Source organism: Cheilinus undulatus, linkage group 4 (assembly GCF_018320785.1).
Source record: "Cheilinus undulatus linkage group 4, ASM1832078v1, whole genome shotgun sequence".
Lineage (NCBI taxonomy): Eukaryota > Metazoa > Chordata > Actinopteri > Labriformes > Labridae > Cheilinus > Cheilinus undulatus.
This window is the reverse complement of record NC_054868.1, coordinates 49,030,228-49,056,833: the sequence shown is the minus strand read 5'-3', so window position 1 is coordinate 49,056,833 and position 26,606 is coordinate 49,030,228. Positions and strand designations below refer to the sequence as shown.

At 38.3% G+C, this 26,606-nt stretch overlaps 1 protein-coding gene across 1 annotated transcript in view; it reads right to left on the bottom strand.

The window, feature by feature from the left end:
* Positions 1–24,475, bottom strand: part of LOC121507792 (dynein heavy chain domain-containing protein 1) — a 39,371-nt gene extending 14,896 nt beyond the window's left edge. The window contains exons 1-25 of the mRNA XM_041784132.1: positions 24,156–24,475; positions 21,779–22,024; positions 21,460–21,663; positions 21,261–21,371; positions 20,935–21,091; positions 18,866–19,120; positions 18,645–18,788; positions 18,242–18,353; positions 17,862–18,082; positions 17,525–17,768; positions 17,189–17,346; positions 13,180–13,305; positions 12,755–13,031; positions 12,459–12,586; positions 11,408–11,606; positions 11,235–11,326; positions 8,864–9,089; positions 8,591–8,716; positions 8,396–8,493; positions 5,203–8,299; positions 4,994–5,105; positions 3,574–3,733; positions 3,189–3,471; positions 1,516–3,076; positions 1,116–1,221 (exon numbers count right to left, since the gene is read on the bottom strand). Coding sequence (XP_041640066.1) covers positions 1,116–1,221; positions 1,516–3,076; positions 3,189–3,471; positions 3,574–3,733; positions 4,994–5,105; positions 5,203–8,299; positions 8,396–8,493; positions 8,591–8,716; positions 8,864–9,089; positions 11,235–11,326; positions 11,408–11,606; positions 12,459–12,586; positions 12,755–13,031; positions 13,180–13,305; positions 17,189–17,346; positions 17,525–17,768; positions 17,862–18,082; positions 18,242–18,353; positions 18,645–18,788; positions 18,866–19,120; positions 20,935–21,091; positions 21,261–21,371; positions 21,460–21,663; positions 21,779–22,024; positions 24,156–24,475 — 8,763 coding nt within the window. The remainder of the gene's footprint in view (positions 1–1,115; positions 1,222–1,515; positions 3,077–3,188; positions 3,472–3,573; positions 3,734–4,993; positions 5,106–5,202; positions 8,300–8,395; positions 8,494–8,590; positions 8,717–8,863; positions 9,090–11,234; positions 11,327–11,407; positions 11,607–12,458; positions 12,587–12,754; positions 13,032–13,179; positions 13,306–17,188; positions 17,347–17,524; positions 17,769–17,861; positions 18,083–18,241; positions 18,354–18,644; positions 18,789–18,865; positions 19,121–20,934; positions 21,092–21,260; positions 21,372–21,459; positions 21,664–21,778; positions 22,025–24,155) is intronic.
* Positions 24,476–26,606: the final 2,131 nt, after the last annotated feature.

Genomic DNA, 26,606 nt, shown 5'->3' with positions numbered 1-26,606 from the left:
GATTCAATAAAGGTACAACAGATTCAATGTTCTTCAGAGCAATACCAAGGACAGTATGATATTTTTGCCTCTCTGAATGACTTGTTGATGGCATTTTATTGTTAATCTTGAAAGCAGGTCCATTACAAATGTCTGGAAACTCAATCTATGACCACATATCGATAACAGTCCACTGAGTCTGTAGGAGACGGCACAGATCTCTGTCGGTTCAAAATATCCCCAATTTAAGCAAATATTCCTCGATTTTCCCCATTTTCATCCATTTCCTATTGAGCAGTCAGTGTTTCAAACTGTTTTACCACTCATCCCAACTGAGCAATTGAGTTGCACACTGATATTAGACTACAGATCTACAGATATTTGACAGAAAAGGCAATAAAATCTGAAACTGAACAAAAGTTACGTTTGTCTGATATAGGTACCTTTATCATCAGCTGTATAGTGTTCTTAATCCAACCTTCCATGCTGCTGTTACAGTCAGCAGGCAGCAGCAGATGCTGAGCTGCTGCCACAGTTATGACAGCAACCACAAGATTGCATTGCCTTTAAATCATAAGTCCATAGGTCCTGTGCTAAGTACGTTGGTTCCCATCTTAGGGTCTGAGTGCCCATTAGAGGGGCATAAAGCTTTATCTGCTCTAAGGTGGCCATAACTAGATTTGATTGTATTGAAAATTATTACAAAGACACACTAAATGGATAATTTCTACAATGCTTTTGGTAAGAAAAATGTATGTTTAGGGCTATTATTTGGGGATTTTATCAGTAAAAACATTACTTTTTGGTGGGGGTTCTGGAGAAGGGCTCAGCTTATCTTAGATGTAAACAGCACGGCTCCAAGGAAATAATGTTGAAAACTGCAGCTCATAGGTTTAAGGCATCAAGCTATTAAATGATAGAGTGTTTGACCTATGCCCAAAAAAAGTAGGTATGGTACATAAAACTGAAAAGTAATACTTAGGGTAAGGGTGTCCTAATCATGTTTGAGTGAAACATAAATTGTGTCTGGGCGTGCTGTTTTCTTCACTTAACAATTTAAAAGTAGGTTCCGTTGTGGTACACAGGTTCAGATATTTATTTCCAGGTGTAGTAATTTTAACAAAATACTTTCTTACGTTCCAACCATGGATCCCCTTTGTTGCATGCGTCTTGTTGCTTTCTGGCATGGTGAAAGGAAGCAGCAGGAACACATGTACATTTCTGTGGATTTGGCCCAAGAACCTTTGGTAAAGGAAACAAACGCAGTTCACTTTCAACCAGAAACTTCTTTTAAAAACTGTACTGGGGTAAAACATCACATGGCTATCATACTATCATACCTATTATTAAAATATGAATAAAAATACTAAATTACCAGTATGCTGGTAAGTTGTGTATTCATTTTGATACTTGCTAATTATGCATATATCTTTAAGCCTAATCGTTCAATTACTTTAATTTCTGTATTCAAGTGTTAATAGCCAACTAGCCTAAACTACTTCCATGTCTTTGTTAGGCAAACAATATGTTTCTTACTTCTCAAGTGTCCAGTTGTCCATAGCATATCTTCTGGAATTCTTCACCTCAGTCACTCTGGAAACAAGTATTGCCAGCTCCTCATTTGTGTAGAGTCCTGGGTAGGTTCTGTTTGCCATGGCTACCAGAAGTTCATCTCTGACAGACTGGCTAAGTCCTTCATGGGCCAGTATGATGACATTAGTTCCTTCCATTCTAGTTTGATTCCCAGCCTCTTTAACGATCTCATGCAACTTATTCTCATTACCAGGATGCACCTCCATCAACTGGTAGCCCAGAAGATGGGCAGCTAAACGGACATTGGTTTTACGACCTGTGGCTCTCTCTGAGGCAATGAGTAATCCATGACCTCCAGGTATGAGCAACACCCTGAGGATACGTAGCAGCTGCTTCACCCTCTGCCTGTGTAGAATGTTTCTGGTGGTAACGTTGAAGCCATTCACAATTATCTGTCTGTTCTCTTTCTCATTTCTGTCAATGAAAGCACACAGCTCCTGCTGGATTATATCAAGTTCTAGGTCTTGATAAAAACAGCAAAAACTTGGGTTGCAGTTTGCAGACTTTAAGGTCTCAGTGAGCTCAGGACCATATACAAGCTTAGTCACTTTGTCCTCCATGTACTGAAGAATCTGGGGTTGTAGAGGGTGGGTTTTCAGTCTTTCTTGTTCTGAACGATTGTCTTCAGACAGATGGGTAGGCTCAGTCTGTGTAAGGGATTTCTCCAAGTAAGCCTGGTCAGCTGGTATTGGCTCTTGTGAAAGATTGAATGTATTTATAGTCTCTACAGTCTGACATGTTGGCCTATTGGTGCCTTCTGTGTCTGCAGCCGGTGATTGAACAGAAAGGCTTTTGATAGTGCCTGGGTCATCTGAATTTGCAGGCTGGGCTTCTTTAATCAAACATAACCCGTAGTGTGTTGTTGCTGTCTTGGATATAAGAGAAACAAGAGTTCTGCATTCATCTTCAGAGGACAACCTGTCCCCAAATGTACGCATGCACTCATGCATCCAGAGTTGTGCTATGTTAAGAGATGCTGGTGCAGACCCTGGAAGGACTGAAGGAAAGCCTTGTGGCGAGTTCCCATTTTCCGTTGTTGTGTTTGGAGAATTGTGTTTAGGCTGCCACAGACACATCCCTGAAAACACTTTCTGAATGTCATGATGGGAAAATGTGAAATGGGGCCTCTGAGCGGTAGGCTGGAATTGCTCACATGCTGTGTCATATAGATTTTTAGTTGCAGTGATGATACAGTAAGCCATCTGCTCGCAACTCTGCTTGAGTGGCATTTCTTTCAGCCATGATTTTAGCCTAGAAGAATGGAGGGAGAATATAACGTCCACAGAAAGGCATGGCAGGACAAAGATGGAGAACAGGCGTGAGAGCCTGGAGGATATCACATAACTCTGATGAATGCCTGAACCAAAGACGCAACAGGTGGCTATATAGCTGATGCATCTGGAGCATAATAACTTGAAATGGTAGGCACTGTATGTTAGAATCTCTCCTTTTGAAATACTCTGTCGAAGTGTCTCCAGAGCTGTTGAAGTCTTCCCAAAGACATCTATCAATTGGAAGACGAGAAACATATTTATATGACTTTATATATTTATAAAGTGGAAAATCTGATTCAAATTGAGTGATATTTGCTTCTTTAGTGTAAATGTCTTACTCACCACAGGGGGCTTCATGCAAATCATCCACAAAAAGAAGCAGTCTGGGCTGTTTTGTCATAAAACCTTTGCTGTCCTCGGGGTTCTTCTTGTACCTGATGTTCTCAACAAGAGTGCGAATGTCTCTGAAGCTCAAGAGTTGACTGGCTCGTAGGCAAATATGTGGCTTGTCAAAAGTCAGCAAAGTTTTGCACAGTGTACTTTTTCCACTGCCAACCTCTCCTGCAAGCAACACAGGCTGGTTTGCCTCAAACATGAGGTTCAGGAGGAACATGTATTTCCCATACTGGGGAAATACATCAAAGACTTGTTAGTAAAGTTTAGTTTTAAAGCAGTGATCACCACATTAATGTATGTTTATTTTGCTAGATAGAATGGCTGAACAAACCTTAGGAGAGATGACAGTTGTAATCAGTGAGTTCTTTGGGCAGATCCTGCTCTCCTTGTTGAAAAAGTGTTCAAAAACACTCTCTGCATCAGGAACCACAATTTTGTACCGGCAAGAAAACAAGAGCTGACGAGCAAGTAGGTCAAACTGTGGCCAGTGTCTGCAGTAAAATTGAGAATTACATGAGAAATGAGTGGCTGAGTTGACAAGTTTTCTTGTTTGACAAAGAACAAATGTAATTGCATATACTGAGCAATACAATGTACAGCACTGATCATCAACTGGTGGCCCAAGGGCCAAATCAGGACCCCAAAAGCTCCCTGTTTGGCCCCCAGAAGATCATTAAATTCAGAGACAGAGAGAAGATAGTATGATTTTAAGAGTTTCTATTGGCTTTAAATGTCTGCAGATGTTAAATCCATCACAAAAAAATAATAATATCAAAGTATTTTGAGAATGACTTAACATTAGATCTGTAAATATTAAAAAATGGGTTGAGACTGGCAGAAATGTTGCAAAAATGGCCAGAAAAAGTGATGAAAAGGGGTCAGAGAGTGGCAAAACTATGTGATGGCTTGTGTAGTGGCACAAAGTATCACAAATTGGCAGGAAAAGTGGCAAAAAGAGGTTACAATGAGGCAAAAATAAGGGCAAAAAGTATGAAAATGGGTTAAAAGTAGCAAAAATGGTGCAAAAATAGTAAGAAAAAGGGGTAAGAAGTGTCAAAAATTGATACAAAGGGGATAAAACATGCAGGAAATGTGGTTTAAAAGGGGTTAGAGAATGGAAAAAAATTGTGTAAAAGTGGCAGAAAGTATCAAAAAAATGGGTTACAAGTGGCAAAAATGTAAAAAAAAAAAAAAATAAAAAAATAAAGAAAAAGCCTTGCAAAGGGCAAAGTAATGAAAAGGGGTTAAAGAGTGGCCAAATGGGTAAAAAAAAAATTGGCAAAATTGGTGTAAAAGTGTCAAAACTGATCAAAAATGGTTTCAGAGGGGCAAAAATGTTGCAGAAATGGCCAAATGAAGTAGTGAAGAGGGGTATAAAAGTGTAAAAAATTAGGTAACACTGGTTCTAAATCACATTTAGGGCCCATTCTCAGGGATTTTCAGGGGCCCCGCCAATTCTGTGGGCAGGCCTGTCTCTTTGTGGCCTGCTGCAGTAGGCTATAGGTAATAGGGATAGATCTCACTGGTGATGCCTAAAAATTGCCTGCATTTTAATATGAAATACTAATACTAATACAATAATGTTAATCATACCAAAATATTAATTCAGTCTTTGTTTATTTAAAAGTCTGGCCTCCAGAGTCTCTGTCAAGACTAAGTCAGGCCCTTGTGCAAATGTACTTGATGACCCCTTATGTACAGAATTTATTTTTCTAAAATATATATGTCGACAAAAAGTTTATTTATAATACCGTGGATGTAAATGTCCGCTGAATCCCCAAATATAGGCCACTAGAAAAAGGTTTCTGGCCAGGAAGTCTTGTTTTGTGGGGCCATCGGTGCTGGTTCTGTGAAGACTTGTATCTGTTGGTAGAAAAACCAGGGCAGTGTTAATAAAGATGAAATGCATTCATTATTTTTCATATCTGCAAGATTGCATTTAAATGTATTTTCATTATACCTCTTTTGTCTATTTGTAGGAATGCTTCAGCTTTCCCCACTTCCATGCCAAAATACTTCAGGAGGGCACGAATGACTCGAACAAATGACATGACTTCTTGCAGTCCATCCACAAGGCTTTTACTACATTCCTCTTTGCTATGGATCGCAGAGGTTAAAGCATTTTTCCTAAGAAAACTGAGAGTGTTTAAAAAAAGATCTTCAGCCAGGTGATTCCACAAATTCATGACTTTTTGATCCAGTTTGTGTTCAAATGAAAGCGCATCTATTTCACTCTTCCAAACAGCTTTCCACAGATCAGTGCCTGGAAAATACACCAAGCTGCAACAGGTTACTGCAGAAGGACTTGCATCCCCTAGGTTGTTGGTCTCAATGAGAAGCTTGAGGTGTGATTCAGGCCGCAGTGTTTCACATGATGGCAAACATAGAAATGGGTCCTTAGGACTGCAAAGTGTGGCTAAGTAATCCAACCAGCCAGGCTGTCCCAAAGGCTCCCCATCCATTACCAGCCATTTCATTCTTGGAGGTTGGCCACTTTTATTTTTGCTGATTGTAGTTGTTTGTTCACTTTGTTCTGAATCTCTTAGCACCTTTGAAAAAGCTCCATCTTGCCATCCTCTCTTGTCACAGAAGAAGCCAAATAGCTCTTCGTGCGACATGGCATTGGGAAATAACACCACAGTATCAACAGAACTCCAAGTTAAAGCAACGGCTTCTGGCTGCACCTGGGGAGTATCTCCCTGAATCAGTATCTCACTTTCAACCCTTGCATTAAAAGCCAGAAGATTGAGTGCTCCAGCTAGAGTGCTGTAGCAGGTTGTCTTTCCGCTACCTGAGGGGCCAAGAAGCAGAACTGCTTGAGAAAATTTGATAGTGTGGTGCAGTGTAAGAGCAGTGCACATATTTTCAGTGTCAGATTGAAGGCCTTGGCTTTGTAACTCCTCTGTAATTGCATCTTTGAGATGGCTCTTTTCTTCTTCCTCAATGTGTTGCTGGAAAAAAGGAAACTGACTGACAATAGGGAATATTTCCTTGAAAATGACGTGAAACTGTGAGGCTTTCTTCTGCTCATGAATAGATGGTAATATGATAGACAGAATTGCTTTCACAACAGCTGTCTCCTCCATCAACCCCAATATAACTGACAAATGAGAACTGGGCAACTGGGAGGGCATTTTCCTTTCTCCTCTTTTCTTCTTAACATTACCAAGGGAATTTTGTGAAAATGTTAGATCAGGTTGTTCTGCAGCCAGTCCTCTCGCCTGTTTTGAAATTTCATGTTGCCTTACACTTTGTTTTAAGTGTCTTTCAGAGGCAGAGATGATTCTTTGCAAGACGAGATAGAAGCTCTGGGTGTCAGTGATGAAATCAGGCAGACAGTTGGAATCCTTAGCCAGGCTGATGAGAGACACCAGTTGGTGACTTAAAGACATGGCTTCTGAGAAACCAATCGAAGTCAGCATTACTTCTGCAATAATCCTGTAATCTGGATGAGTTAATGCGATGGGTCTGGCTGCACATCGTAGACTCTGGGGAACCTCAGATGGATATCCCTTTGATGAGATTAGAATACAGCCATAGTTCAGTCTGGCAGAAATGCTTTTCCCAGCAAGTACCATATGGCATTCTGAATCAAGAGTATTTTTGCAATCTGCAGTTCTGTCCTTTGTCTCCTCTTTCATTCTCTGATTCTCATTTCCTGTTGACATAGAAAAGGATCGATGGATGTTTTCCAGATGCTGTCCCAGTATTGACAGGGCCTCTTGTGTTAGTAAGTCCACTGAGTCAAGCAGAAGCCATGCTCCAGCCTGTAGGGCACCCAACAGCAGCCACAAAATAGCTGCAGATCTCATGTTTGATCCACACTGAATATTGACAATTTGCTGCCCCAGTGCTTTCCCTAACTGGACCACAGTGGTCTTCTTTCCAGCCATGGAAGGTCCATTCACAAAGCCACATCTGTAGCTTGTTAAAGCAAGGAGAATCCCCAGTGATGCTCGATCTGTGGATTGAGTTTGCACCATCTCCCAATCTCCTGGACCAAAATACTCATAATCATAATGAAGCTGATGGCCCAAAACATCTATGAAGCATGTTGGATCAGTGTTGCTTTTTAGACATGTATCTTCTGGTATTGTGTATTTCATCAAACTTAGCCACTCAAAAGATGACTCCAAAGGTACATGTTGAACCTCCATGAGTTTAGACAATTGTTGGGCATTATTCATTGTAAGCTGCACTAAAGCACGCAGACACACCATCATGTATTTTGAAACCAGAGGTTCCCTTTTAGACCTTGTGATACCATCCCTAATGAAAGAGCCAAGATTTTCCAGTTTTTCTGAGGTGTATGCCTTTATGCTATTCAGCTTTGCTGGGCTTGATTCTTTGAAAGCTTGTCGAACAGCTGTGCACCATGCTGCCTCCTCAGACACCAGGAGACACTGGAGAGGATGCTCAGAGAGCACATCCAGCTCAGGCAGCACAATTTTTTTCCTGTCATCATCTACCAAATCCTGGCTGCATGGTTCAAGCTGACGATGCATAGAGGCACATCGTCTCAAGAGGTGCACCATGGCAAGCTTCAGTTGTTTGTCAAAGTCAGAAAGCCAGGCCAAGGCATTGACATTTGGTTCCAAAGGAGACAGAAAAGAAATATGTTCTTGAAGGCTCCCAAAGATTCCAAGAACATTCATCTGTCTGTGGCCTTCAGTTGTAGTCCCATGGGTCTTTACAAGTTGTGCATTAGATGCTTCTTCACACTCCACTTCAAGCAAACACACCCCTGTAAAGCATTTGCGTACAAAGGGTTGCAGCGTCATAGGTGTTTGGTTAGACAAAAGTAGTTCTATCTTTTCCCTGTCACTCAAGAAACAGAGTCTTGGAAACTGTACAAGAATGGTGTCCAGTTGATCTGTCAACTGGTGACAAATTGCATCCATAATAGACAGACCATCAAGAAGAACCTTGCAAAGGCTTTTGGCATGGAATCTCTCATTTTCCATTTTGGGGTTCACCAAGTTCAAGATATGAGGATCAACTGATAAAGAGAACATCATCTCCTTAAATGTCGTGTCAACGGGTTGAAACTGGTCCAGCTATGTAAACATAGAAAAGAAACAATTATCTGACAATTTATCAGTTTCATATTGTTGGAAGAAAAAATACCTGTCTCTGATGACGCAGGAACTTACCAAGTCCACTCTCTTCAGATGACAGGATGTTTCATGGAACATTTTGGTCAGGAAGGCCCATTTTTGTTGATATCTTTTGAATAAATCAAGCAGTGTTCCTACAGTCAAATAATTCACAGTATAACATCAGTTTATTTATTTAATGATTTGACTGAAAAATCTCCCTTTATATATATTTCTTGATTTACAACTCACCAAGCTCTTGCAGTGATTGCATCCACTCTTCCATCTGCTGCTTGAAATCAACCGCATGAGGGGACTTCACCATCGTGGACAGAGTCATCATATCATTGTCGATCTCAGCAGAGTGTAAGTCTAGACCTTTGTCAAAAACAAAGCAGAATCTTGCTTATAAACATTCACCCTTTGTGATGAAGCTTGGGATGCAATTCATTACGCATGCTTAAAATGACACAACAGTAATGCAAGCATGTAAAATATTTTTGCAAGCTTGTTATCCAGTCTTACCTTTTATAGTCAATCTCACATTTTTACAGGACTGTAGACTGGCACTTTCACATAAATCCATGCTGTCCGTGGGCTTCTCTTTTTCTGTTAAGTCATGGTGTGGCTCACATTGCTGCAAACTGGGGAGACTGCACCTATCCATCTGGAAAAGTCTTCCTTCCCATCTTTGTTGTAGTTTTAGGAACGTCTGCTTCATGTTAGACTCTGCTTGTGCAGCACTACATATCTGATAAGGAGAAAAGTATCATAAGCACAAATCAATCACAGTAAAATCCAGTGTAAAAGACCGATCTCAAAATGTGTCTGCATCCCATATACTAGTACGACTGGTATGCCAGCTTGAAGTTCTGAAAAATATGTTGTCAACATCACACACTTCACAAGAATTGACACTATTGAAAATTCACCCACGTTTACTTCTGGTGGCCACTTCACAGCTTGGATACAAAGCAATGCAGACCAGGCCTACAAAGGCTGGAGCTACTTATCAGCATTTTCTCTTTCAACTGTTCTTGTATTTCAAGACAACTAGCTATAGAATTCTGTTCAGTCAGTAAACCATTTAAGGTGCTGGTTGATTATATGACTCATTGATTGAAGACAACAAGACACCAGCTATGGGTTGCACCAGATGTGCGGAAGTTCAAACACAGCCTAGTTTGAACATAGCTTCTTACTTAGAGTAAAAATGTCTGTATCTGTAATCTGTAGTTTACTTAGAGTGTAAACTACAGAGTTTACACTCTTCTCACATTTAAGGTGTTGCACCCATAGATTTAATATAAGTAGATGCCTCATTGACTGTTTACCCACTGCTGCTATATGTCAACATGTCCACCATTTTGCCAGAGGCAAGACCGTTCCATAAACAAATGCAAGTATATGAGGGTTGAAGGGTTTTCTGATTAAAAAACACACACGTTTATATTTAACTGATGGTAATGAGTCGTTTGTATGTAAAGTGGATTACAGCTATATTTTTTTAATGAAATGATTCAACATGATTATCAGAGAGCCAGAAAAAGATGATAAATCAAGTAATATACTGCAACTGGAGGTGCGTCTGTGTTTCTTACTTTTTAGAACTCGAGTGACACATGCTCACAGAACATTTTAGTAAATTATTATATTCACAATAATATGTCATGGTTGGGTTACTACGTATATACATGTATATATATACATATAAAAAAAATATGTATCTATACAGTAACATTGTTTATTTGGATACTTTCTTCTTTTTCTGTGATACATTTTACAGCTAATTTCACTTTTACTATCCTGGAAACAAAAAAACCTAGGCAGACCTTTGTTAAAAAGCTAGCTTAACTATGGAATGTTAGGGAAATTAGCTCTGAACGTCGTGTTATTCTAGCCAAATACAACTAAAGCAACTGTTTAATTTACCCATGAAATGTTGTCAATTTATTAGTGCAGACCCACGCAGCAGAGGAGTGAGGCATCTTGACCAGGAATGCCTCTGGCAAAATGGCGGCGGCGTTGACGTACAGCCCACTGGCCTATGCGGCGTCTACGTAAATTATGTCTGTGGTTGCACCAGCTGTGATAGTTTTAACGTAGGCGTACTGTAAGTTGAAAGTTAAATCTTACACCTACCCCCTACTGAGTGTAAAGTCCTCTGTAGAATACGCCCGTCGAAGTGATTGCTCCAAAAGGCGTGATAACTCGGAGTGTGACGAGGAGTTGAGGATTTTACCTGAAATTTGGAATCAGCACTGCGTTCTCCATGATCAATAACTGCTGTTTTCTATGAGCGGAGATCATATCAACCGTCCACTGTTATATTATCTCGTGTCATTAGCGATTTCATCACTCGGTATCAGTGTTGTTATTTATACTGGCTCTAGGTTTAGGCTGTAGGCTTCACAATACTAACATAGGCAAAATGCCTTGTCATATTTCACATCCACGCTGGATGCTGTTTGATGATTAACGGCAGTTAGTAAACGTTATTTTTAGCCGTTAGCATCTGTAGCAGACACGGGGTTTAAAATGCCTTTCAGTGATTGGTTAAAGTAAGAGAATACGTCATATCTGCGACAATATTTTGATTAGTTTGGACGTAAATCTCTACTAGTTAAGATCAACCTTACGTCTCTGTTGTTCCACCCAACCATACACATTATTAACGTATATTAGTTAAATAGTATACCTACGTATATTATGTCTATGCAATCGAATAATGACACAACTAAATTAGAACTTAACTAGTTTCAACGTAGGGTTTAGTGTTGACTTTACACCGTAACTTAGGGCAGAACTTACCCATAGCTGGTGCAACCGGCTGCAGAGCCCCAAAACCAGAATGCAACTTATACTGGACCAATATACACCCTGGATTTGCTCTCACCTTGGTTATTAATTTCTGGTCAACTTCATGTTGTTCGGACATCAGCTCAGCAACCATAACCCTCCTTTCTGGGTCATACAATAGGCCCATGCCTGCCAGATGGAATGCATTTTGATCAGTCATTACATGTTAATTTCATATGGATATTACTAAATATGGGAGCAGTGAATGACCTGTTAAAATGGATTTCCAGTCTTTTTGTTTGAGTGTGGTACTCTGCAGCAGGGCCATAGTTGCAAGTTGAGGACTTAGGCTTTCCAGGAATGCCACAGTCTCCAGGAGCACTGCATCATTGGTGGGTATGACACTTGATAGAGACAGAGCCTTATCCTTCCACTGGACAATTTTCTCCTGAGCTTTTGAAACAACGACCTACAGTATAGACAGTATTTTAAAAGAATTACTGGTTAAATTCATGATAACAAAGGTGATGGCACAGGGTCCTGTAATGATCACAACAAACGTAGCTTTAATTGTAAGACTGATTTTTTTTAATGTGTAGCTAATAGGGCTGTCAAGATTAAGCAAGTTAATCCAAATAATCAAGGTGCACATTTAGAGCACTGTTTTTTTTTTGTGATTAATCTCATGATTTATTGCCCCCACTAACGACTGTAGTCTAGCCATGTTAGAGTCTTCCTGCAGCTGCAGTGATGCAAAATAACTTAATGTCTGATTTAACTTTAAAAACTCACAGGCAGCTCAGTGGACAAGTCAGAAGTTATCTGGACCTTGTTTAATTGAAAATTTAGCATTTTACAGTACACTTATTTCCTTTAAGAGCCACAAGAAGTTCCTTTTTCCATGATTAAATTTATATCGAGATCTTCAGTCTACCTACAAAAGCAGGTCTGAGTCAACAGGAAGTCAAATACGCTTAGTTTAAGGCTGTAGGAAAATCCAATATGAAACAAAAAAGTTCTGAAGGCAAAATTGTGGAATTTTAAAATGCAATAACAAGGGTGTGATTAATCACAATTAACTACAAAAATTCTGACACTGTAATATGACTGGCACAAGGTTCCAATAACCACCACACAAATTCTTAACTTTTCCTTTTTTTTTTCCAAAATGGAGACAGAAGGCAGGCTGCGGAATTCAACGTAATTAAACATGTTCTAATTTTTCATTACTTTTTATTAAAACATAAATTACAAACTGTTTAATATATTTTATCTTGTCTGTTAATAAGCACAGCTGCTGTATGATCATTTGAGATGTTACCTCACTAAAAGGAAGCTGTTTCCATTGCTCCAACCATGTTTTGCATGAAGCAGCCAGCTCCCACAACTCTTTGCGGGCTTCAATCTTCTTGATGTCTGCTGTCAACATGGACATATCCATTGGATGTTCTGTTTGGACACGGTTAAAATGTCAGTCCAACATAAGGCGAAGAGTGTTTGAAAACACATAACAGGTCACACTTTATTTCTTTCTTGTCTTATTCTATATACCGGTTACAGTTACTCTAGCCAAATTAAAACTAAAAATAATCAATATTGTTATCTTTATTATCTTACCTCGTAGGTTCTGACTTGTCCTACTTATGTTTTCTAGCTTTGAAACAAGTATGTGCACATGTTTACACATATGCTTCAGTGTGGTCACAGTCTCCTTTGCATTCTGGGTTGGGTCAAGGAAGGGTCCCGATGTGGCCTTAGTGACTGTGTTTTTAAGGTCACAGACCAAACATGAGAACATTGTATCCAATGCATGGGACATTGAGGGAAGCTGTTTGCATACAATGTTGTCTGCCTGCTTCACGACTGAGACAAAGCAATCCCACGTGGCGAGCACCTAGATTTGACAAACAGAAACACATACACTACAAGGTAAAATACATAAATTTATAAGAGATGTTAATATTTTAAATAATGCAACATCAATAAAATATATACATCATTTGGTTTTTATTTGCATCATTTTCACGATTATGGCTGCAGACCTTCTTTTCCAAAGTCACCTCCTGTTCAGTCATCTTCCTGTAGTTCATGCAAAGAGTATCCTGGAGGGAATGAATGTACTCCAAACGTTTCTGTACATCAGCTAACATTTTTGTTGCCTCCCTTACCTTAAAGGGGAGAACAAATACACATTAGACACACATTTACACATTAGAGTAGATAACCAACTGTGTTTACTCAGTTATATTCTATTGCAGTGTATCATAAAATGTGTGTACTAAATGAAAAAATAGTTTTTGGCTTATTGTTGTTGACATACAATGCTGATTATTCTAGTTCAGGCTGCAGCATGTGCACTGACAATAAAGAAAAGAGATCACCTCACTCCTGCCTTAGCTTCAATGCACTGATACCTTATAACATCTGGAACAATGGGCAGACACCATCATGTTAAAGATGCCATATTACTTCTGTAGAACATGGTGGTCCCAGAAGGCAGGCCTGCTTGTGGTACCTTCAGTTTCTAAAAGCAGTATAGGAGATGAAGCCTTTGAAATCAGAGTCCAGGAGGAAGACATCCTCTTGGCAGGCTTAGAGCTTGTAGTTATGACTGGCTCAGGCATGGACCAACTTCCAGTTGATCATATCAGAATACTGCATGTCAACAACTGTAACTCCTCATGCACCTTGTAAAACTTAAATTACATTTTCTTTAAATGTAAATAAAACAGCATGTAATGATTTGCAAATCTCATAAAACCACATTATATTCACATTAGATCATAAACACCAGATCAGATTTTGAAACTGAGACATTGTGCCATTCCACAAGGCAACAAAGGCTGGAAAAGTAAGTGGTACCAATGTAAAACAGCTGGAGAAGCATTTTGCAAGTCATTAGGTTAACTTGCAACAGGTCAGTAACTTGACTGAGTACAAAATGAGCATTTTAGAGAGGCAGATTCTCTCAGAAGATTGGCTTCCATCCAGCTTGTGCACAATAGTTCAAAAGCCTGCATCTCTGATTGGGTTGCATTAGTGTCTATGATGTGGGCAGCCTACACATCTGGAAGGTCACTGTCAATGCACTGTGCTTGCATATTTCAGCAAGACAATGCTTAAACACATACCACAGCAACAGCATGGCTTCACAGTTGACAAGAGGGTGCCGAACTGGTCTGCCAGCAATCCAGACCTTTCACCAATAGAAAAATAAATCTGCGCATCATAAAAGGGACAATCTGGCAAGGAAGACCCAGGAGGACTGCTGAGCAGCTTGTATCTCTCCTCTCCCAAAATTCTAGTAACTGGTGTCTTAACTTTCCAGATTATACAGACTGTTTGTTAAAAAAGAGATGCTACACAAGGGTAAACATGGCCCCATCCCTACTTTTTTGAGATATGTTGCTGCCATCACATTAAAAATGAGTGAACAATTGTCATTAATGGTAAAATGTCTCAGTTTCAACAACTGATATACTGTTTACATTCTTTTGTGAATAAAATGCGGGTTTATGAGATTTGCAAATCATTGCAATTCTGTGTTTGTTTACATATTACACAGTGCCCCAAATTTTTGGAATGGGGTTATAAATCACAACCCATATATCTTCCTAGAAGTTCCTGAGCTACCTTCTATGTTCCTCTGGACAGCTGGTGTGGATAGCCTGATGCTGCAGATTTACCAGACTCAAACTGCTTCAACTATTACTACCATCCTTAGTAACAAGTAACAGTAATTTATCATACATGGTTGTTTCTGCTAATGCCACACACACTTTTACCATTTCAAATGGCATTATCTATCTTATTCTTGCACAGTTTTTAATGCATTTAGTGATTTTATTGATTAGTTTTGTGATAAAACAGCAAAAAAACTAAATGCAAAGAACATTTTCTGATCAATCTTTTCCAGAGAATTTTACATTCAGAACACATTTTCCCTGGCAAGCCTTTGGGATTGATAATTAACTGGAAGTAAATGTTCACCCAAGAAGAGGAACTTGAGGATCTGAATTTAAATAGTCTACAATCATTTGACACCATGGTGGTTTAAAAATCCCCATACACTACTTTCCAAATTAATAACATCATCTCTGTAAAAATTGTGAAATATGTTACAGCTTAATCTATTGTCTGGATCTTTACTGAGTGATCAAAACTGTAATAATCCATACACTGGGTGAGAAAAGGATTATAGTTAAGTGTAAAAATAATGAAAACTTCAGATATAGTATAATGAAATGATCATTAGATAGTTTTCCTCTGTGTGTAAATTCAGCTAGGTTTAGGTAGTAAACAAAATAGGTGAGTTAGACTGATAACATCAGTTCTCTCCTTTGACAGACTTTTCATTGCATCGAAAGATTCTTTGTGCCCTATCATACATCTGTGGCAGTGTCTTGGCATGTATCCCAGGTCTTTCCTATTGCCATCTGATGCTGTTATACCTTTTGTAATAAGTCTTCCCGCTGCTCAGATAGTATTAGCACCCAAAGGTGTAATAGTTTTAAAATCAGGAGTGGTTAGAGGCAAAGTACCGTATCGCTAATATCACATGCACTGATACTGATACACGGCGCTTTGCTCCACATCAAAGGTGAGCAGCCTTGCACACTGGAAGTTTGTATGGAGCACTGCACTACGCCAAGCAGCCTTCAACAGCTTGAGACTCCAGATCATTAGATCACGGGAGAACTACAAGTTTACACAGGAAGAATATGTAAACAGCAGATGAATGCTCTCCTGGGGTTGTATTGCCATTCATTTAGACATGACTCCATGACTTTATTGCTTCCACCATTGGTTAAGTAAATTATGCGGTAAAAAGGTTTGTTTTCTACAAAGTGTGTGTGGTTTCATGTATATTCTGTTTTTTTCCACCAAAAAAAGTTAACTTTTTCCCAGTAACGGTTCTGTAGTAGCTCTGTGACCCCTGACTGACTGGTGACCTGTAGCTTGTGCCAAATGAAGAAACATTATTTTAATATACGGTAGTAATGATTCAACATCATGAGTCTGCATTGTGTTATATTTTGACATGCTTAGGATACTGTGCAGATTTTTTGAGCTGTTTTGAGCGATTTGCTCTACGTGGATTGACAAGGTTTGGCAGCAGCCAGAGCTGAAAATAGACCTGGTGCATATCTCCTGCTAAGCTGAGCAGAATGGAGTTTCTGGGATGCACTGGTGACAGGCAGGCAGGCAGGAAGTGCTGCAAAGATTGACTAGAAAAGCAGCAAGTCGTTTAACAGTACGCTTCACAAGCGGATTGCAGGGCAGGAGTATGTAGACACTGGAGGTCAGACAACATGAAATCTGGCCTTAAGTCTACAGTACATGGTGCATTGTGTCCCTGATATTTAGAGGGCACATTAGAGAAGCTCAAACAGTTCAAAGCCCTCATGCAAGAAAGTTGAATTTATAACAAGTCCTAAATTTTATTGTTATTCACATATTTTATTGGTTTTAAAGTCCTTAATGGTCTTTCCCCTATTTATCTATCTGATTTGCTTTTACCCTAGGAGTCCAGGAGAGCCCTCAGGTCTTCAGGAAGTGCTCTGTTAACAGTAGCCAAAGTTAGAACCAAAACATACATACAAAACAACAACCAAACAACATTTTTTATCACTACAACCCCCATCTGTGGAACAGCTTACCTGAAGACCTAAGGGCAGCACCTAATGTTAATGTTTATAAAAGCATGAGAACATGTTTTCTTTTATTCTATTTTTGTGTGCATAAAGAATTTTATGCTACATTGTTTTTTATAAACAGTGCTATACAAAAAGATTCACTGCCACTGACAAGATATCTCATGTCATTTTTTTGTATAATCTATTAAGTGTCCTGTGCAGGTTCTATGTATTCAGAGATACAATAAAAGAAGAGAGCGTTAAAGTGCAGGCTAGAGTTAGGTCACCAATATCTTTTATCTGAAGTACTTTGACTAGGAACTGATAACAAAAGCCAGAGCCATCAACCCAATATGTTATTTCTTTTGTTTTATTTTATATGCAAGTATGTTCTGTCTTCAGAGACTTTTCGTACCTGTGGAGCATACTCTGAAAGGTCATTTAAGTCTCTGGGTTCTGTCTTGAGTGCAGCAGCAGCCCTTTCCAAGTCTGAAACAAGGTTTTCTGAGCGATGTTCTATCTGCTCAACAAGTCCCTTCTGAATTTCATCTTCAACAGACCTCAGCTGCTTCCCTTTAAAAACATGGGGCAAAAGTATAAGAACACTTAGCACAGAAAAAAGTAATTTCTTCACACATCAGCTTACTGTACACTTTAATATCTCACAGTGATTTATTCATATGTTCTTGAATACGACTTGTTAAACTGAAAACTGAAGATAGTATAAATACTTGTCATTAGAAAGATGTACCAAGATTTTCTTTCATTCGGGTGCAGTCGATGATGAAAAGGTTGTTGGAGGTTGAAACGTATGAGGGAACAGTGTGTATCTTTTCAGTCCAGTGGTGTAGCGTCTTTACAAGCTCCTCAAAAAGTAAACTCAGCGGACCCTTCATGGATTCCCAAGATGTTCGACTCCACTGACTGGTGAACAAATGTATATCCTGCAGCCACGAGTAGCTCTTACACAGCTGCAGGATTTCCAACTCAGCTTCCTGTTCAGACACAGAAAATTTACTTGAAACAAGTGATCAGATGTGTAAATTCTACAACACAGCTACCAGTTAAGCATTGTCTCGTATCCCCACCTGCATGATCTTTTCTTGCTCTTTCTCCAGTTTTTTTGTCATGTCATTAATGCTCATCTGCCATTCAAGCTGACTCCTGATGAGGGGGTAATAGCAGCCATGCATTCTGTTCCCTTGGGCCATTGGCACAGTCTCTTCAAGCTGGATCGGCCAGGTAGATGGAAGGTCTCTGAGATATCGCTGGCAGCAGAACTTTTTGCAGTCACTCTTGGTCCTACTCTCTGGGAATTACGACATAAGGACACCAAAAGATAAAGTCTTTATAACGTTTGTTCTACTCAGGTAGTATGAATGCTCCAGGTTCAAGTTGGCAGAAGGTAAAATCAAGTCATACAATGAAATAAGAAGAACAGGTACAGCATTAGCACAAATGACCATACCTGTAAAGGCAGAGCATTCACAAACACTAAGGTCAGAGGCAAATTCCTGAGCAAAATCAGAGCTGGAGATGCTGTTGTTGACCTCCAGAAAGAATCCACAGTCATCACATATCTAACACAGAACAAAGGCAAACTATCAGTAGTTTTACTTGTGTTGGTTCCACATAAATGTCCTGTTTTCCTTGTACATGCTGTATAGCAAATACTTTCTAAAATCAATGTAATAAAACCACTGAAGCTACCCAAACTTGCTTTAATCATGTGTTTCAAAACATCATTAATCTACTAATGCTACCATTTTAGTTCATGCTTAGATTATGACCTTGAAATGTGCTTATTTCTTTGACCATTACAAACTATGAAGTGTAGCTGTGTCAAACTGCTGCAGAAATGTGCAAATTACCTGAATTACAGTCTCTCCAACAGACAGGAGTGCCTCACTCACTGCTCTTTGGTACTCTTGTATTGATGGTTCAACAGTCAGACTATTGTTGGCATCGAAGCAAAGCTGGATGTCAAAGACACTGCCTTGTTTAGATTTCTGCCTCTGAAAAACAAAATTCACTCATTAGCTTATAACTCATTCATTTAACACACAAGCTAAGTTCACTAATGCTTTATCACCTTCACGACATTGTTAAGAAACGCGGTAGCATCTTGTTTGGTTATTGTGACGAGAGTCTGCATAGTCATCTGATTGATGAGAGCAGCAAAGTTGCCCAGTTTCTTGAAGACGCTTTCAGACTCAGCCAGCTCATCCTTCAGATCCTGCTGGTGAGCCTGATGGAGGTGGATGGGTTCGGAGCGCTTGTTTGGCTTTTCAGCATATTTCAGGTGCAGCTGCAGCTGCTGTTGTGACTTGTAACAGTCCTCCCTCATCTGGTTATGAAGAAACAGAGATGCAGTTATCATAGTGATAAAGCTCCAAAATCTTCTGATATAAAAGTGTTTTCTTCCGATAACATTTTTCCCATCTGAAATTTAACTGCATTTCCTTAAAATATATCAGTCTAACTGATGGAGGGCATGGTTTCATACATATGTCTTGTTCTAGGTTATGTTGCATTCTTTAACATTTTACAGGTTTCAAGTTTTTTAATTTCAGGTTGCAACTGGGCAATATATGTTAATTTTCTTAAAGACATATCCATATACTCTAAATGAATCAATGGACATGACAACATCAATAACACTGTATCCTCATAGTATCTGTTGTATTAAAATATTGTTACATTTTCCTCTGACTTTATCGTACCATTAGTTATTGTTGAATTATTTGTTTAAAAAAAATAAAAAACCAAAAAGATGCATGGTAAAAGCTTTGGTTTTTTGAAAGTCTAGGTCAGTTATTTTCGGCACTTGAACCTGCACACTGAGTCAGTTGCGTTTTTATTTGACCTTACTGCGAAACTTTGCAGAATGTGGCAAATTGTTTCATACTGCAAGTCTGTGGCTTTGTCACTCCTTTAAAATCCCTTTGAATCCATCCTGATAGAGAGCTTCATACAGCACCAGCTCATTCATCATAGTCTTATGCCAGGTTGGAGAAGAGGAGAGAAGGAAGCAGCAGGCACTGTTCTGAATCATCAATAACCCATCTAAATGACTTAGACTGATGTGAAGATTTGCATTGAACCTAACCTGTTCCGAAAAAAATAATAATTATGGATGAAAGTTTTGGTGTAAGTTAGCAAACATGATTTGATGAGATTCATTTTCTTTTTAACATGCAAAAAAATTTGGGCAAGAATAACAGGCCCAGTGTGTGAAGACTTTCAATGTGCAAAGGCCTTTAGAACCACCAACAGTACTATGCCTATTTAACACAAGATAATAAAATTGACATGTTTAGTCTAAATGAGGAATTATCAGTTATTTTTCTTATTTAATCATGAGCATATATATTTTTAGGAAAAATGAATTGATATTAGTTTAGTTTATTTAGTTTATTTTTGTCAGGGACAATGTACAAAATGACATAAGTCTCAAAAAGAGAAAAGATGCTTTGTACTAGATTTAGCTTGCTAGCTAACTTCCATCTGTAGTCCCTAGGCAGGTAAACGATGACCAGATATACAGAATCAATCATCTACACAAACCCATGCATGCACTGCAGCCACAATACATATTTCATAGCAAAGGAGTTCAAAATAAATATATTAAAATCTAAATGTGATACTTTTCATAGTTATAAAACAGTGATTTAGATGTAAGACAAATGCTGACAAGACTGATTGCTTAAAATCCACTTTTTCACTTCTCGAGAGAAAATGTTTTATACTAATACATGTTTGATATTATGGAACCAAAACTAGAAGCCCTAGACATGCAATATTTTTTAAATTATTGTTTTTAATGAGCAAAGATGGCAGGCAAATTCCTGAACACTAAGTTAAACAAAGTTGAACAAATATTGGCAACAACTAAAAAGTAAGCAAAGCTGGCCTTCCAGTTCTACCAACTTTTCAAAATATTGCCAACGTATTAGTGCAGCTTAGACAGTGCTATGTATTCTTTCTTTTGATTAAAAATGTGACTGAAGATCACTAAGATCATTCTTCTTGATTCCACGTAGCGTTAACATAATTCCAGATGTTGTTGCAATTGAATAAAACAGGATTTTACTAAGGTTTGATTTTTGTTACAACCACATGTTCATAAATCTTTTTACGGTCTTAAAAATCTCCAGGTACCTTATTAAGGATGAAGGAACGGCATTGTGATAGCTTCTTCAGTGTCTCCAAACCATCTTCATGCATTGCTTTGAGCGCATGTTGGAAGTCCAGCAATCTGTAGGTTTTAGTCTCTTCCTGATGCAGAAGGTGTGTCTCTTTCAGTTCTTCAATTACTCTGTAAAAGAAACAATGTGATTTCCAGGAGAAACTGATCAACTGCTATTAAGACTTGACATTAGTCACAGCTAACAGAGAGATCCAAAATTAACTTTAAGTCTAGACACTTATGAGGTGTGATCCACATTTAACTTCTATTTAATAATTTGCATGTCAGCATGTGTCACCTTTTGAACATAAAGAGAACATTTCTGAGCTGAGGCACAAGTATAACCAGCTTATCCTGCAGACTATCAGCTCTTCGCCGAAAAATTGTCCTGCGCACAATAGTGTGCCACCTGATAAATAAAAAAGAGGTTAACAGAAAAAACTCAAGGCCAAAAAAGAGAAATAATGACACACAACATAATACTATATGAACAGTACCATTTGAATGCTTTGTGCAATCTGTACTTCTGGAAAAATGGGATTTCTTGTAAAGCTGTCCATAACACAGACTCTCTGTGCCAATCTGCCAAACTGACAGTCTCACCATAACCCCTCTTTGTAACATGTAGAACAGAATTAGAGGAGAAGACATAGTATTCAGAGCCAACTTCACTAAAAGGAACCACTTGCAGGTCATAAGGTCTGAAAACCAAAAGAGAAAAAAAGTTTAAATGTGTGTGTAAAAGCAAACCAAATTTGTAAGCAGAACATAGACCAAAGTTTTCAAAATGTTGTACTCAATCTGGTGTCAGCATACCTGTAGGAGTCCCCATCCACTTCTTTAAGGTAATAAAGCTCCGACTCTCCTAGGTCTCTTTGCTTGGCAGGGATCAGGTCTCTTTTCTTGGCAATGATATGATCTCTTTTCTTGGCAAAGATATGAAGTACATCGATGGCAGTGAGGGGACCTTTATTAAGTTCAGTCCCTCTCCCATCTCTCACAGTATTTATCCTTTTATTGTTACAAGCTGTGACTTTTATGGATTCATCCTTTCCTGTAAGACTGAAACAATAAAAACAAAGTGTAAACACAGGGGCAGTTATTTCAGTGACTGAACCATTTGGGGAATAAATGCTGGCAGCTAAATCTGTCTATGGTTCCCAGAAATAATTAGGAGGAAGATAATATTAACCTAATTCTTAGGGATGCATGATGCATCAGTTTAACATTAAAATCAGATGGTATCAGCCACCAACAAATAATGTGGCATAAAATATATTTATAACTAGTGTTTATCTGCTGTGTCCAGTCAATTTAATGCAGCCATCTGGTATATCTAACAGCTGAAACAAATAAAGAATTCCTCTACAGGGCGTAAGACGCCACCTGTGAGAAAGACTTTGATGTGTTATGATGGTCAAACACGGCAGCAAAATTTTGGCATTTGAGGAGTATTACACAAAAAGGAATAAAACAAATCAGTATCACCATTAGCAGTTTTGCTAAATTGTTTTTGTAAACATTTGTATCAGTAGTGGCCCAAATTTTGACCACTGGTGCATCTCTATTTATCTAACATAGTGTCAAAAGCCTACCAAGAAACGGATAGTCTTTGTGCATACTATCATCATTTTCACAGACTGCCCGTCATCAAGCCTGATAGGGGCAACAAAATACTATTTTTATCTATAATTTATATTTTAGCATTAAAGATTTCATGAGAAAAATTGAAAATAACACTTCACACTTCTTCCAAAATCGCATAGAACAGGGTTATCAAACTCAATCACAGCAGGGGCCACGTTCTGAATTTAGGTCTGACCTGAGAGCCTAGCAGGCTCATAATTCAACCATAAACTGTCAACCTCATTTTATCCAGTAATAAATTATGGGGAGAAAACGTAGCAATGATGATAAATGATTTTGAGGGGTTTTTTTTAAGTCAAAATGATCATTTTTTTAAAGGCTCAAAATCTGAGATAAAAAGTCAAACTTAATACTTTAAAAGGTCAAAACGTGAAATCTAAAGTCAAACTGTTTTTAAAAAGCAAAAATATATGATCGGAAGTGAAAATTATGAGTTTTAAAGGTCAAAATATGAGCTTAAATCAGAAATTGTGAGTCTAAAAATCAAAATACGGGAATTAAAGTAAAAGTTAGGAGCTGACAAGGTCAAAACATGACAAAAAATTCAAAACCATGAGTTGAAAAGGTTGAAATATAACCCATAATTTTAAATCGTTAATCTAAAAGATCAAAATATGACATTAAAAGTCAAAATCATAAGTTTCAGTTGCAATTGTGAGATGCAAAATTGAAATATGAAATGAAAACATAAATTAATTTATTTTCCCTCATTCCTGACTTGTAATCTAATATATTTATTTTTTCATATTATTATGACTTAACAAGGATATTTTAAATCCTCAAGGTTTAGTTTACATTTCCACCCTGGAGGAAATCTGCAGACCTCACATTGGTGGGCCAGTTATGATTACATATGATCTTGCAGGCTGTACCACTGGCAGGATTATGCACCAGGGTCTTGAGTTTGACACCCATGGCATAGAATATCTAAGTGAATGAGTTTACTTCTGTGACTTAAAATCCAATTGAACATTATAATTTTAAAGGTTGATTTTATTCTTCTATTAAAGGTGAGATTTTTGTAGATAAATTACCAACACTGCAACCAAAATTATTTTGTACAAGTAAAGCTAATGTCATAAATTGTATCAGACAAACATCAAAGCTTCATACTGTTTGTACTAAATGGGAATGTTACCCTGTATCACTCCAAGAGAGACAAGAGAAAAGAATTGATTTTTTTTTTTTTTTTTTTTTTTTTTGATTACTGCAAGCTGAATTTTTAAATGCAAAGCAAAACCTTTCAACTCAAAAGAAAAGCTACTGGACTAAAAGAAAAAATCAAGGTTATGAATTTACAAGAAATGCTTGAAATCAAAATCTGTTGAACTGGCATACAAAGGTTTTCAATTTGGGAACATGGCATTAAGGTTTGCATAAATGTTTTAAATAAAAAAAAATTGCTTTGGTTTTGTTGAAAAGTTTAGCAGTTGCTAGTTTGACTGCTGCATTTTAAGTTTTTTTTCTCAAACCAATTTTGTTTAATTCATAAAATGAGATCTAAAATAAACCTTTATATGCAAAAAAAATTAGTAATACAGTGTACCCATGAGCTGCAGACCCATCAGCAGTTCTGGCTGGAATGCTGGTTCCTAGTCCAGGTCCTTCTGTCCTTTTTGTGTTGTCTGAGGCTCTCCTAGGTCCTACTTGTGCTTTAAGACGAGGGAGCTCTACCCCAAACAAACTTTCCTTAGATGGGACACTGTCAAGAAGGGGTCTGGTAGCTGGTCTGGCTGCTGAGACAAGGGGCTGCATGGAGTACAAAGGTGGTAAGAGTCCCCTTTCCTGCATCTTGGAGCGAATGCCTTTAACACAGCCCTGAGAAGCTCCAGCAGGGTGCTGTTTCTGTGAAGGGGCTCCAAACATGCTGCTGAAGCTCACAGTCTTTGAGGTGCTGATCTACACCTTCATCTTTCTTAGGATCTGCTACAAGAAAAGATAAAAATGCAGCAAACATGTTGATGTGCTTCAAACTGGAACAATATATATTTTCAGATACAAATGGAGATGGAGATAAAGTACACAAGGTCACTAAAACTATAATGCACTTTACTGTAAATCAGTGGTTTTCAAAGTGTGAGGCGGGCCTCCCCTGGGGGCGCCACAGACCTTCAGGGGAGGCGCAGGACCATAAACCAGAAAAAAAGGCGATTTGCTTTGCTAACTTCCTCTGTGCATGGAGCAAAATGGATAGACTTATACTTACTATATGGACTATGCTATAGAGCAGTGTTACTCAACCCTGCTCAACCAAACAGCCAAATTGTTGAAAAATGCCTTTACAAGAGCCACAATCTAAATGGTGAATAGTGGCATAAATGGGTGAAAGTGGCAAAAAAAAAGAAAAAAAAAAAGTGAAAGGTGGCCAACATGGTCAAAAAGCGGCAAAAAAGTGGTAAAAATTGGTGAAAAGGGGGCAAAATAGGCATACAATGGACAAAATTGGGTACAAAGTGGCAAAACTTGGTGCAAAGTAAAAATAAATTGAGTTACAGGTGGTCAAAAAATGCAGCAAAAAATGAGTGAAAAGTGACTAAAATGGGCAAAAAGATGTAAAAACAAAAAAAGGTGGAAAAATAGGGGGAAGGGGCAATTTAACAGCAAATGGCAGCTTAAAAGTGGCAATAAAGGGGGAGAAATTGTAGAAGAGCAGGATAAAAGTGGCTAAAACTGATGAAAAAGGGCAACAACAGGATAAAAGTGGCTAAAACTGATGAAAAAGGGCAACAACAGGATAAAAGTGGCTAAAACTGATGAAAAAGGGCAACAACAGGATAAAAGTGGCAAAAAATGGGCTAAAACCAACCGTAATTGGTTAAAAATGGCAAAAAAATGTAAAAAAAAAAAAAAAGGGGGGGGGGCAAAATTGCAAATAATGGCAATGGAAATATACAGAGAAGAAATAAAGGTTGACTATTAAGTTTGAACATTAAAACCTACTGTATAAGTGCGAGAAACAAACTGATCAATTTGACTTGCAATGGATAATTTCTGAGGTCAAAGTTCCCACTTTTAAGATTTCTGGTAAATAATAATATTGAAATAATATTTCAAATTGAGACATACAAGAGCCACAAATCATCACAAAAGAGCCACATATGGCTCCAGAGCCATGCGTCGAGTATCCCTGCTAAAGAGTCAGCTTTTCAAGTTAGGATTTTCCTGCATTGGTCCCTATGATGCTGAAGTCATAGTGTTTAATTTGCGAAGCTGTACAAGCTAATGACAGCATAAGACTGTGTAAACCTTGGAGCCATCTTAAGACTGAGCAAAAAGTCTAGTGACCAAAACCAGAAGAATTTTTAACAGGAAGTGAAAAGAATTTCGGTCACTGATTAGTGCACCTGCACTGATCAAAAGCAAGGATGATCTGCTGTTATGCAATCCTGCATCAACCGTACAAATGAAAACATTTAGTTCCTACTAAATAAGAGGGAAGGGCAGATGTTTAAGGACATTTGCAGACCAAAATATCAAAAATATATTAGGGTTAAAAATGTTTAAAGATGAGACATAAATGTTTGAAATTGTGGTTGTTTAATGTTTTTTTTTAATCTTTATCTTTATGAGGTGGGGGTCCACCGAATGAATAATTTCATCTTGGGGGAGGCTCACTCTCCGACACTTTGAAAACCCCTGCTGTAAACATAGCAGACATAATAGAGGCTTAGGTAAGAACCACTTTTCTTTGTTGAGCAAATAATGAGATATGATGCAGCCTATTGGGAAAAGTTCTTACAAACAGGGCTGTTTTTACATATAAACTTAAACCACTATTTTTGATAATTTAGATTTAGACAATAATTTTGCACCTGCAGTACAAAATGCTTGTACCTTTCATATATTCTTGGTAGATTTTATCACATTTTTTCCCTAATTTTTACAATTTCTGAATATTTGAAACTAGCTTGAGGGCAGCATTACAGTGAGGATGAGGGCCAAATTCGGCCCCCGGGCCACCAGTTGCCCACCATGGTTCAAGATATTGGTACTAGAT